The sequence below is a fragment of the Sciurus carolinensis genome, chromosome X (assembly GCF_902686445.1).
Source record: "Sciurus carolinensis chromosome X, mSciCar1.2, whole genome shotgun sequence".
Lineage (NCBI taxonomy): Eukaryota > Metazoa > Chordata > Mammalia > Rodentia > Sciuridae > Sciurus > Sciurus carolinensis.
In genome coordinates this window covers 28,351,059-28,364,993 of record NC_062232.1, presented here as the reverse complement: position 1 = coordinate 28,364,993, position 13,935 = coordinate 28,351,059, and the positions used below count along the sequence as shown (strand labels likewise).

At 35.7% G+C, this 13,935-nt stretch overlaps 1 protein-coding gene across 1 annotated transcript; it reads left to right on the top strand.

The window, feature by feature from the left end:
• Positions 1 to 1,746: 1,746 nt before the first annotated feature.
• Positions 1,747 to 13,710, top strand: LOC124971414 (zinc finger protein 134-like). The gene is made up of 3 exons (XM_047535198.1): positions 1,747 to 1,857; positions 2,801 to 2,920; positions 12,220 to 13,710. Exons 1-3 carry the CDS (start codon positions 1,747 to 1,749, stop codon positions 13,708 to 13,710), a joined length of 1,722 nt encoding a protein of 573 aa, XP_047391154.1.
• The last annotated feature ends 225 nt before the right edge of the window (positions 13,711 to 13,935 follow it).

The following is a 13,935-nucleotide window of genomic DNA, read 5'->3' as shown; positions in this document are numbered from 1 at the left end:
GGGAAAGCAGGTCATGAAAAAAGAGTAAGAGTGAAATTAACACCAGGAATGTGGCAAAAAGATACTTAGGAAGAATTAAACGCATTTTTCCCCATTCTGGATATTTCTTTCTACCCTTTGATTTTCACTTCTTCTGTCCAATAGTCATTGTGTGTGACTTAGAAGAAATGGAGAGGGTGGAATAAAAATCACCAAGTTTTGTTTTTTGAATTTCAAACATTTAGGATCTGAGTAACAGGGAAAAATATATTCAGATAAATAAACTTAGAAGTTATGGTCAGTAGGAAAATTTTAATAGCTTTCCTCTTTCTTTTCTATTTCTCCAAAGTTAAAATTTAAAAAAAAAATAGATTACCTGATTCTAAGCGAGGAAATATGAAGAATGAGAAAGTCTGTGATGGATCTAAGTTTAGGATGACAGGATCCTAAATGAGCAATGGACAGTAACAGAAAATAATAGAGACCATTACCCTAAGGGGCAATGTAGTTGTCTTTGGGTTGGTAAATGGCAAAAATTTAAAACACAAACCTCTCCCTTTAATAGCAACAGTTCATTTCCTGTCGATTGTCTAGCAGGTGTGCTCAATTTGCATTCAGTGTACCCTGTCAGGACAGGCCTCTTTTTCCTCTAAAGACACTCATAAACCCTGAGATATATGGTGGGCCCTCATCTCCTACCTTGTGTGTAAACATAAAGGAAAAAGTCTCTCATAAATGAACTTGGTTAGAACTGAACAAAATCTAGTCAATAACTTTCCCTGTGCTGGAGACACATATCACCAAGGCTCTTTGAGGTCACTCTCATCCTTTAAACCTGAGTTTACACTAAAGAACACTCTCTGCAAGAGTCAAGCATATCTTTCACTCATTTAGCACAATTCAAGTTGTGAATATGTTGTACAAGGAGCTATGCAAGATTAGCATGAGCAACCTTACAATCTAGGCTACCTTTGGAGATGTGTATAGTTCAGGGCTAGATATATCAGTAAGCTATTAACTCACTCAACAATTTTATATAAAATATGTTATCAATATTAAAGTCACAAATAGAAAGAAAAAGAGAGGTCTACAATGCATTTCTTCACCTTTGTCTTAGTGTGGATTATCCATAAAGTTACACGTGTAGCCAGGCACAATGGTACATGCCTGTAATCCCAGCAGCTTGAGAGGCTGAGATAGGTCTGAGGCAGGAGGATCATGAGTTCAAAGCCAGCCTCAGCAACTTAGAGAAGCCCTAAGCAACTTAATGAGATCCTGTCTCAAAATAAAAAATTAAAAAGGGCTGGGGATATGGTTCAGTGGTTAAGTGCTCCTGGTTTCAAAGCCCAGGACCAAAACAACAACAAAAAGTAACACACATAGCACCAACTTAGGCATTACTACTTTGTTAGTGCAACCCCAGAAAGTAGGAGTGTCATGGATATAGTGAGAAGGGAAAAAGGAAAAAAAAAAATGTACCAAACATTAGATTTCTAACTAGCCAAATTTGGTATCAAGCACTAGTGATTGAGCCTTCTCATAAGACCAATCTCCAAGACACCATATGAATAACAGTATTTCAGGACAGTCCACCAGGAAAGAGGTTGAAAGGCTTTACCTGCTGGCTCCAAGCTCCCAACGTGCACTGTTTTCACAGCTCCAAGATTTGTTCCTCTGCTCTTCTGGAATGAATTTGCATCAGAATTAAGCAGGTCCAATGGCATATGGTATCTTAGCATCAAAGAGGAATGCCCAAAGAAGTGAGACATGACTAAAGTTGCTGTTCATTCATGCCTGTGTAAAGCTGGTCAGAACCTTTGTAAAGACAGTGGTCATAGCAGTAGCTGGGCCAGAACAAGTGCCCAAAGCTTGAGACATGTAAAGCCAAGAGAATCTGGAGAAGCACGTGAGATGTACTTGATATAACCTCTCTCATCTCCATCCCCAGTCAAGGGTGACCCCACTTGGACTTAGAAATGCTGACTAAATAGTTCAAGATAAGATATCCATACACAGTCATGGAGAAAATATAAATATCCTTCTCATTTTTAATGTAAGAGTAATTGAAAGGTGAAATTAAATATGGACAAGGCAGAGGATAGAGATGTCATTAGGTAGTTAGGGTCTGACTCTGAAAAATGCCTTATAATGATGAAATTACTAAGAGGATAAGCAATTGGGGTTCTTGGTACTCGCAAGGCAAAAACCATTGTAGTAGAATATCTGTGTTAAGTTGAGCAAAGTAATGGACCTGTAGAGAAGTGGAGGGAGTAAAAATTTCTTTAATATTCCCTAGAAGCCTAGACAAAGTAGTGAATATATTTATATTAAACCTGTATAGAGTTGGTACAGAAAGTTCTGTACAAAGAATCATTGGAGTCAGGAATACAAAAGGGACCAACCTACACTACAAGGTGGATGGTCAACTATAAGTAAAATTCTTTATTCTATGTTTAATCAGGTCACATTGGTAGACCTATAAGTAGTAACTCAAAGTGAAAAAGGTAACATATGTCTTTTAGATGACAACAATTCTAAGAATTGGGTAAAGGATGAAAATAACCTAGTACAAGTCTTAAGCTACTACATCTATTATATATGCACCCTTAACAAAAGAAGTAAAATTCATTTTCAAGCACTTTCAGAAATCTGCACAAACACAAATAATAGCACACCAAAGGGTTTGTAGTTTCCACAGAACTATCATACAAGTCACAAAATAAAATATAGTCAAATATTAGATAAATCGAAACATTAATATAAACAGAATACTAATTCAAAAACCTCAAAATATAAATGCACAATTTTGAATAGTTTGTAGGTGAAAGTGAAAATCAAAAAGGAAATTGCAGTTTTATGGGAAGATGGCAGAATAGAGGTTACTTTCCAAGCTGTTCCATGGTACAGGACCGAGAAAGAAGACAAACAGCTTCTCTTCAAGGTCAGTAAAAACAAAAAGAAAAGAAATACTGCTGGGATTTAATACTGAACTCTTGGAATGGCCTAGGGACTCAGAAGGTTGGATTGAATAAAATAAAATAAAATAAAATAAAATAAAATAAAATAAAATAAAATAAAGAAAAACCTCACCACCAGCACAGGCAGCTACTGATGTGGATCCATCTGGCAGGTCAGAGAGACTAAGAAAACCCAAATTTTGGGTGGCACTGAGGCATGTCTTGAAGCAGAGAGGATAGTGATTGGATACACTATCGAGCTGATCCTGTGGGTGAACTGCACTTTGTTTTTGTGTGAGAAGGACACTGCATGCCTCCCCGTGACCTGTGGTGAGAAGGTTTAACTGCCATCTTTTCCCACTGCGCTTCAGTGGCCAGCAGGTGTGTGCCCAAACCCAGGCACCCACACCTGTGTAATTCTAGCTGGGTTCGAAAACCTGACAAGGCAGAGGCCTGCCGTGCTACCCAGAGAGTGACTACTAAACCGGGAGAAATTCAGCTGTGGAAAGCGTTTCACCAAAGGGAAATTGAAACACTCAGACCAGAGAGATCCTGGGTGTTTCTCTCTCAGTCTCCCTGTTCACAGGACCAGCAGGAGATAATGGGGAATTGATGGGGGGTGAAGGGGATGTGCACTTTGGGACTGAGCCAATGTGGCCAAAATATGGGAGCTGTGGGAGGCATAGGGGTGTGAAGAACAGGCTCCTCTGCCACCGAAGCAGAATACAGAGGAGATTCAAGTGATACAGAGGACACTCAGTGCAGAGAGGAATCACCCAGGGTCTGGAAGTGTGCTGATGTAAAAGTTTCACAAAACATTCCAGAAAGCCCCAGAAGTCTAGCTAGACCCAAACCCCACCTCTAAGATCTCTGCCTTGGGGAACCCCTTTCACAAAACTCTACAGTGAACCCTAACTGTTAGTGGTGTAGACAGCACCCTACAACCTGTCCCACCTCATACTGCTGAGAAAGGAAGCTGAGTGAGAATGGGCAACTTGACTAGCTCCAGAAAATGAAAAAATTGACAGCCCCCAACTACTATTCTTGCATGTAATACATACCTTGAGAAAACCACAGAAAGACAATTGGAAACCAATAACCAATATATAATATTATAGACAATTTTTCAACCATTACAACTGAAACAATTTCTTAATTTTCCATTAGGAACACTATTTTTTTTAACTTTTGTGTACTGAATAGTCTATGAACATTTGTACACAGGCATATTCATCTCACTCTTCTTATTTCCAGCATTTCTTGAAGATAGTTATTTTCTGAACTCTGTCTTTTGAGGACGAGGATTTGTGATTAGTATGCCTTAGTTTCATTTTATATTATTGTTGTTTGTTATTGTCTTATATTGTTTTCTCCTATTTCCCTTGATTTTCTTCCTCTCTTTTCTTTCACAAACAGTCAAATTCTATTGTTCACTGTTTCACTCTTCATTAACTCTTCACTAATACTCTCTCTTACCCTTCCTCTAAACTGTTACATCCTATATATCCTCTGCATTCTCCCTCTTCACCTTTTGGAAATTTCAAACCCTTTCGTAAACATAACATCTGTATTGTTGTCAACTGCTTACCATACTATTTCTGTTTATAGTGCCAATTAACATCATAGATGCCAAAATAGGAATTAAGTATTTAGTTTAAGGTACTAGAAATCTTCAGGAACACTATAAATTCATATAGTAGAAGCTCTGCCACCTCAGATGCATACTGATAAATGGATAGACATATAAAAAACATGAAAAAGCAAGGGAAGCAAGGGAACAAACCATTCCAAACAAATCAAAAAACCTCATTACCAGAATGCAATGTTATCACAATGCAGGAAATGTCTGAGAAGGAATTTAGAAAGCTCATAGCTAAACATATCTGCAAGGAGAAAGACAATGTAAGGAATTAAATCAGAGAGAAAAATTCAGCAAGTGAAAAATCACTTCAATAAGGAGGTGAAACTCCTGAAGAAGAATCAATCAGAAATTCTTGAAATGAAGGTTCAATAAAACAAATTAAAAACTCAATGGAAATTATCACCAGCAGACTAGACCACTGGGAAGATAGCGTTTCAGGAAAGGAAAACAAAATATATAACCTGGAAAATAAAGTTGACCATGGAGAAAAGATGTTAAAAGGCCATGAACATAACTTCTAAGAAATATGGGATAACATGAAAAGAACAAATTTAAGATTTATTGAGATAGATGAAGGCTTAGAGATAGAAACGAAAGGAATGCACAATCTTTTCAATGAATGAATGAATGATACCAAACATTTCCCAAATATAAAGAATTAAATGGAAAATCAAATACTGGAGGCCAACAGGACCACAAATATAGAAAATTACAACAGACCCACACCAAGACACGTCATTATGAAAATGCCCAACACACAGACTAAGGATAAAATTTTAAACACTGCTAGAGAAAATGACAGGTAACATTTAGGGGAAAACCAATCCAGATGTCAGTTGATCTCTCAATCCAGACAATAAAAGCTAGAAGGTCTTTGAATAATATATACTAAGCTCTGAAGAAAATGGACACCAGCCAAGAATACTACACCCAGCAAAATTAAGCTTCAGACTTGAAGATGAAATAAAGACCTTCTATAATAAACAAAAGTTAAAAGAATTCTCAAGTAGAAAGCCTGCACTACAAAACATAATCAACAAAATTTTTCATAAAGAAGAAATGAAAAATAAAAGTGAAAAACCAGTGAAGGGAGGAGCTACATTAGAAGAATACTAATCAAAGGAGAAACCAATTCAAATTAAAAACAAGAAATAAATCAAAATGACAAGAAATAAAAATTATTACTCAGTAATAATATTTAATGTAAAGAGCCTAAACTCATCAATTGAAAGACATAGGCTGACATATTGGATTAAAAAACAAGAACCAACAATATGCTGTCTCCAAGAGACTCACATCATAGACAAAGACATCACAGACTGAAGGTAAAAGGATGGCAAATATCATATTATTCATATGGGTCTCATAAATAAGCAGGGGTTTCTATGCTCATATCAGATAAAGTGGACTTCATGACAAAGTTAATCAGAAGGGACCAAGAAGGATATATCATACTACTTAAGGGAATTATACATCAACGAGACATAACAATCATAAATATTTATGCCTCAAACAATGGAACATCTATGTACATCAAACAAACCCTTCTCAATTTCAAGAATCAAATAAACCACAACACAATAATACTGGATGACTTTAGCATGCCTCTCTCATCACTGGATAGACTGTCAAAACAATAACTAAACAAAGAAGCTATAGAACTAAAAAGTTTTAAACTTAACAGATAAATACAGAATGTTTCATCCATCAATAACTGAATATACTTTTTTGTAAACAGCAAACAGATCATTTTCTAAAATAGACCATATTTTAGACCACAAAGCAATGATTAACAAATGCAAAAAAAATAGAGATAATACCTTGCATTCTATCATATGAAATGAAATTAGAAATCAATGGTATAATAAAAAATTAAGAAGCTACTCTAACACCTGGAGATTAAATAATATGCTACTGAATGATCAGTGGATAGCAGAAGAAATCAGAGACAAAATTAAAAAGTACTTAGTAGCTAATGGGAATAGTTGCACTACATATCAAAATCTCTGGGACACCATGAAGGTGGTTCTAAGAGGAAAGTTCATTGAATTGAGTTTACTCATTAAAAGAATAGAAAGTCATCAAATAAATAACCTAACATTACATCTCAATACCCTGGAGAAAGAAGAACCCATCAACACAAAAAGCAGTAGAAGACAGGAAATAATGAAGATTAGAGTTGAAATCAATGAAATTGAAGCCAAAAAAAAAAATTTGAAAATAATCAATGAAACAAAAAGTTGGTTCTTTGAAAAAAAAAATCAATAAAATTGGTAAACCCATAGCCATGCTAATGAAGAGAAAGAGGGAAAAAGTTCAAATTTCTAAAATTTGTGATGAAAAAGGAAATATCAGTATGGACGCCATTGAAATACAGAGGATAATCAGAAATGATTTAAAAAACTTATACTCCAATAAAATAGAAAATCTTGAAGACATTGACAAATTTCTAGAGACATATGACCTACCCCAAATTGAATCAGGAGGACATACACAATTTAAACAGATCAATTTCAAACAATGAAATTGAAGTAGCCATCAAAAGCCTACCAACAAAGAAAAGTCCAGGACCAGATGGATACTCAGCTGAGGTGAACCAGACCTTAAAAGAAGGATTAACACCAATTCTCCTCAAACTATTCCATAAAATTTAAAAAAAAGGCAGGTGCAGTGGCCTAAAATCTCAATGACTTGGAAGACTGAGAGAGGAGGATTGTGAATTCAAAGCCAGCCTCAGCAACGGTGAGTTGCTAAGCAACTCAATGAGACCCTGTTTCTAAATAAAATATAAAAAGGTTTGGGTATGTGGCCCAGTAGTTAAGCACCTCTCAGTTCAATCCCTGGTACCAAAAAAAAAAAAAAAAAAAAAAAAAGAAAGAAAGAAAAGGAGGGAACCCTTCTAAACTCATTCTATGAAGCTAGTATCACCCTGATATCAAAACCAGACAAAGACACATCAAGAAAAGAAAATTTCAGGCCAATATCCCTGATGGACATAGATGTGAAAATTCTTAATAAAATGCTGACAAATCAGATACAAAAACACATTGAAAAGATAATGCACCATGATCAAGTGTGTTTCATTCCAGGAATGCAAGCTTGGTTCAACATATGGAATCAATAAACATAATTTACTACATCATAGACATAAAGACAAGAATCATATGATTATCTCAATAGATGCAGAAAAAGAATTTGACAAAGTACAATACCCATTCATGCTCAATGTGCTAGAAAAGATAGGCATAGTAGGAAATACCTCAACATTGTAAAAGCATTATCTGCTAAGCCCATGGCCAACACCATTCTAAATGGAAACAAGCTGAAAGCATTCCCTCTAAAAACTGGAACAAGACAAGGATGCCCTCTTTCACAATTCTAGTCAACATCATCCTTGAAACTCTAGCCAGAGCAATTAGGCAAAAGAAAGAAATAAAAAGAATACAAATAAGAAAAAAAGAGCTCAAACTATCCTTGTTTGCCAAGAGCATGATTTAATATTTATAAGACCCAAAGAACTCCACCAGAAAACTTCTAGAACTCATAAACAAATTCAACAAAGTAGCAGGATATAAAATTAGCACATGTAAATCAATTGTGTTCCTATATACCAATGATGAATTAGTCGAAAGAGAAATTAGGAAAACTATTCCATACACAATAACCTCAAAAAATAATAAAATACCTGCAAATCAATCTAGAAAAGAGGTGAAAGATCTCTAGTATGGAACACTAAAGAGAGAAATTGAAGACCTCAGAAAATGGAAAGATCTCCCATGTTTTTGGATAGGCAGAATTAATATTATCAAAATGGTCATACTACCAAAAGCACTATACAGATTTAACACAATTCCTTTTAAAATTCAAAGGATCTTCTTCATAGAAATAGAAAAAAAAATCATGAAATTCATTTGGAAAAATAGGAGACCCAGAATAGCCAAAACAATCCTTAGCAAGAAAAGTAAAGTGAGAGGCATCACAATACCAGACCTTAAATTATACTACAGAACTACAGTAACAAAAACAGCATGGTATTGGTACCAAAACAGACATGAAGACCAATGGAACAGAATAAAAGACATAAAGACAAACAAACCCACATAAATGCAGTTATCTTATACTAGACAAAGGCACCATAAAAATACATTGGCAAAAAAAGATAGCCTCTTCAACAAATGGTGCTGGGAAAACTGGAAATAAATATGTAGTAGAAAAAAATTTAATCCCTCCATCTCACCCTGCATAAAACTCAAAGTGGATCAAAGACCTAGGCATCAGACCAGAAATCCTACATCTACTAGAAGAAAATGTAGGTCCAACACTCCATCATGTCAGCTTAAGAATCAATTTCCTCAACAAGACTCCTAAAGTGCAAGAAGTAAAATCAAGAATCAATAAATGGGATTGTATCAAACAATAAAGCTTCTTCACAGCAAAGGAAACAAGAGTGTGAAGAGGAAGCCTACAGAATGGGAGAAAATCTTTGCCACCTGCACCTGCATTAATCTCTAGGATATATAAAGAACTCAAAACACAACACCAAAAAAGCAAATAACCCAATCAATAAATGGGCAAAGGAACTGAGCAGACACTTCACAGAAGAAAAAATACGAATGGTCAGCAAATATATGAAATAACATTCAACATCTCTAGCAATTAGAGAAATGCAAATTAAAACTACACTGCATTTGCATGGAACTCTGGTCAGAATGGCAACAATCAAGAACATAAGTAACAATACATATTGTGGATGTGGGGGAAAGGGTACACTCATACATTGCTGATGGGGCTGCAAATTGGTGCAACCACTCTGAAAGTAATATGAAGATTCCTCAGAAAACTTGGAATGGAACCACCATTTGACCCTGTTGTTCCACTCCTTGGTATATACCCCAAGGACTTAAAAATAGCATACTATAGTAATGCAGCCACATCAATGCTTATAGCAACTCAATTCACAATAGCTTAGCTATGGAACCAAACATGGTGCCCTACAAGTGAAGAATGGATAAAGAAAATGTGGTGTAAGTACACAATGGAATATTACTCAACCATAAAAAGAATGACTTTATGACATTGCTAGAAAATGGATTGGTCTGTAGACTATTATGCTAAGTGTAATAAGTGGATCCCAAAAACACAAAGGTCAAATGTTCTCTCTGATAAGTGGATGCTAACACACAAGTGGGGGAGAGGGAGAATAGAAGTTCAGTAGATTAGACAAGGAGAATGACAGGAAGGCAGCGGGGACAGTAATAGGAAAGACAGTGGAATGATTCCGACATAACTTTCCTATGTACACATATGAATACACCACAGTGAATCTCTACATCATGTACAGACACAAGACTGGGATCCTGATTACAGTAAGAAGTACTCCATGTTTGTATAAATAAATCAAATTGTCATGAATAAAAGCAACAAAAACTTTTGTTAAAAAGTTATAAATTGAAAAATTGGTGAATATGAAAATATTAGGGAAATTTACACAAGCCAAACAATATAAAGCATAAGTTGGAAAATTCTTAGGGTTTAGAGTTGTATGAATAGGTCCCACAGGCTGGGAGTAGGAGTGGTGTGAGAAAAGGACAGTTATTGACAAAAGGGTTCAAACTTTCAGTTGGCCATGAGGAAAAAGTTTTCCAGATTTATTATACAACAATGTGGTCATGGTTAATAATCATGTATTGTATATTTCAACATCACCAAAAAGATAGATTTCCAATGTTCTCATTGTAAAAATAAATTATGTATGTACAGTGGGGAAAAAAATAAAAGAGAAAACAGAAAAGAAAGGAAATTGCAAAGTTCTTTAAATCATAATGTGCTATAGCAATGCCAAACCTGAGTATTTCAGCTAAAACAACAAAAAGACAAACTATATAGCCTAAACTGCTTTTACTAGAACACTTAGAAAATCTGAGAATAGATGAGTTAGATTTCAATGCAAAATGGCAGAAAAAGAACAAGATGATAAAAGAGAACACTCCAAATGTAAGGAAATAATAATTGTTAAAATAAAATGACGGAACAATCCATAGTTTTAATCAACAACTACATAAACTTTTTCTGACAAAACAAATTAAACGTGATCTTACTTTTAAAGAGAAAGAATGTGCGAATAAACAACAGTAATGAAAAATGGCCAAGCAATTATTTAGCAATGTATTATTGAAGATTAAACAAAGGTAAATATAATACAATACAATGAACAACATCCTAGGAATTAATATGAAAACCTGTATGATGTAAAAAACATACAGGGAAATATAAATTAGCATAGTGATCTATTGTGAAGAAAATCATAAAATAAGAGAAAGATGAGTTAAATTTCTTCAACCACAAACAGACCATATCTACTAAATGTTTAACAAAAGGAAGCTAGTTTCAATTATATAAAAAGTGTTCTAATAAACAGATGATTCCTCATTTATTTTATGAGTTTTTCAACACAGAAAAGCAAAAGAAAGTAAAAATGTTAGTCATTCACTATTATAAACATACAAGTGAAAGTTAAAATAGAATATTACCTATGATAATCAACATTTCATTTTAATAATGACATCATGACAAATGCTTAATCTCAAGATTGCAAGGAAAGCAAAATCTAAGAAATTTCACCAACAATGTTAATAAAATAAAAGTCTAAAATTAGAAAATCAACTGAACAGATGTGAATGTACTATTGAATAGTGTCCAGCTGCCATGATGATTTAAAAATTCTTCCCAAACTTAATTTTCAAGTTATCTACCAGAGATCTATAGTAAACATATGTAGAGTATAGCATGCAAAGTTTTAGAATAATTTACATTAAATTAAGGAATTTAAAAATGTGCACTTCATGCATGCATGAAAATAAAACACTGAATTCCATTAATATGTAGAATTAATGTTAACAAAAATATTTTAAAATGACCTCTAATTACCAATAATAATCAACATTGTCTTAAATGTTCTAGCCACTGTAATAAAACAAAGAGAAAAATAAATGGATAGTGGGTTTAGAAGTTGAAAAATATGAAATAAAATATTATTTGCCAAAGATATTATCACCTGTGTAAACAATTTAAAACAGTCAACCAATAAGCAATTAGAACTAAACAGGAACACAAACATGGTTAAATATATGGTAAACACTAGGAAAAAGAAATCACTGTCCTATATGACAAGACTTTTCTTTTAAATGGTACATAATCTCAACACTCATTATCGAGGGCAGGTGGGATTGAAAGCAGGACAATGAAACTTACAGTGGGATTATTTGGATAGAGTTGAACAAAGTTGGAGAACGCTGAACTTTAAAATGAATTCTGACTGAAGCACAATTTTTCTTCAGTGCAAACAAGCTGCCAATCCTAGGTTTTAAAACAATGTAAGCTATAGACTGGGCGGGATTTCCGGTCCTGTCACTATGGAATATCCTTTAGAGGATGAGGTTCCGCTGGACACCGGAAGTGTGACCTGGAGCTCGAGATCGGTTGACGGCTTCTCCTGCGTCTCTTGAAGACGCGATCACAGAAGGAAAGATTCAAAGTAAGTCCTACCTCTGTGCCTTTCCAGAGCTGTGATGTCCTGATTCTAAATAAGATTTATTGTCCCTGACTCTGTTTCCGGTGATTTTGTGCCTCGTGGTTTTTCAGACCCACGAGGTTTGTCAGACGCGGACCAAGGCCATGCTGCCTTCCAGGCCTGCCCGAGCGGACTGCTTGGCCACAGACCAGGAATACAATGGCTTTGGCCTTAGATCCTTGGATGAACCACACATAGACCAGTCCCAGAACCTTGTGACCCTTGATGATGTATTCTTATATTTCTGTCAAGAAGAGTGGGAACTACTTGATGAGCCTCAGAGACTCCTATACTGCCAGGTGACACTGGACATCTTGGTAATGGTGTTCTCACTAGGACTTCCTATTTCCAAATCCTTTGTATTTACTCAGCTACAGCCAGGGAGGGAGCCCAGATGGTCCTCCTTGTTAGACATTTTTCTAGCCAAGTTAAAGATGATAGCAATTAAGCCTGGTTCTAGCCATTGGTGTGGAGTGGAGGATAAAAATGTACTTTTAGAGCAGGGTATTTCTGTAGAAGTATCAGAGGTGAGCACTCCTGAAGCAGGTCCTTTCTCCAGAGAGGCCCACGCCTGTGACAGATGTGACTCACTGCTGAAAGAAATTTTGCACCTGCCCAAAGAGCCAGAAATCCCCACTGAGCAACAGCTGTATACATGGAAAACATGTGAAAAAGACTTCTTGTTCAGTCTGCAGCAGAATGAAGAGAGTTGCTTTAGTATGGAAGAGAACCAGTCATCCTCTCTGGAAAACTGCATCTTGTATGAGTCAGAGGAAGCCTTCACTTGCACAACCGAAGGGAATGACTCCTCTATACTTGTCCAACAAGAGGACACTCATAATGAAGAGAATTCGTCCAGGGACACTGAGTTGGCAGAGGCCATTGGCACTGAACAAATACACAAATGCAGTAAATGTGGGGAAATTTTCAACCACCAAGATAACTTGCTTCAACACCAGAAATCCCACACCAGAGAAAAGCCTTATAAATGCAATGAATGTGGGAAATTGTTTGGCTACAAATCCAGCCTTATTGTACATCAGAGAATTCATTTAGGAGTAAGACCTTATAAGTGTGCTCAGTGTGGGAAATCTTTTATCAGAATTTCCAGCCTTGTTAAGCACCATATAGTTCACACTGAAGAAAGACCTTTTGAGTGTAATGAATGTGGGAAAACCTTCCGTCGCAAAGATATACTTGGTAAGCACCAGAAAATTCATAATGAAAAAGGGCCTTATAAATGCAGCATTTGTGGGAAAGACTTCGCCTATAAAACTTCTCTTGTTGAACATGAGAAAAGCCATCCTGCTGAAAATGTTTACCAGTGTGATGAATGTGGGAAAATGTCAACCAATAAATCCTACATTTTAGCACATAAGAGAACTCACAGCAAAGAAAGGCCTTATCTGTGCAGTGAATGTGGAAAAACCTACATCACTAAATCCCACCTTAACCAACATATTAAAGTTCATACCAAAGCAAGACCTGTGGATGAAATGATTGTGGACAATTCTTTGGTAGCAACCCAAGTCTCTTGCACCAGAGACTTCACACTGGAGTAAAATCTTATATGTGTTTATATGTTAGCAAATGTAGGAAGGCCTACAATCGATGATCCCACTTTGCTTGCCACATGAAAGTTCATACTGTTTAAAGACTTCACGACTATAGCAGTTTTGGTGTCCTTTGAGCTGCATCTCTGAAACTCGTTTAGCACCAGAGACTTCACAATGGAGAAAGAGTTTTAAGAGTGCAAGGAATGTATTGTTTTCTTGTTCAATATATCA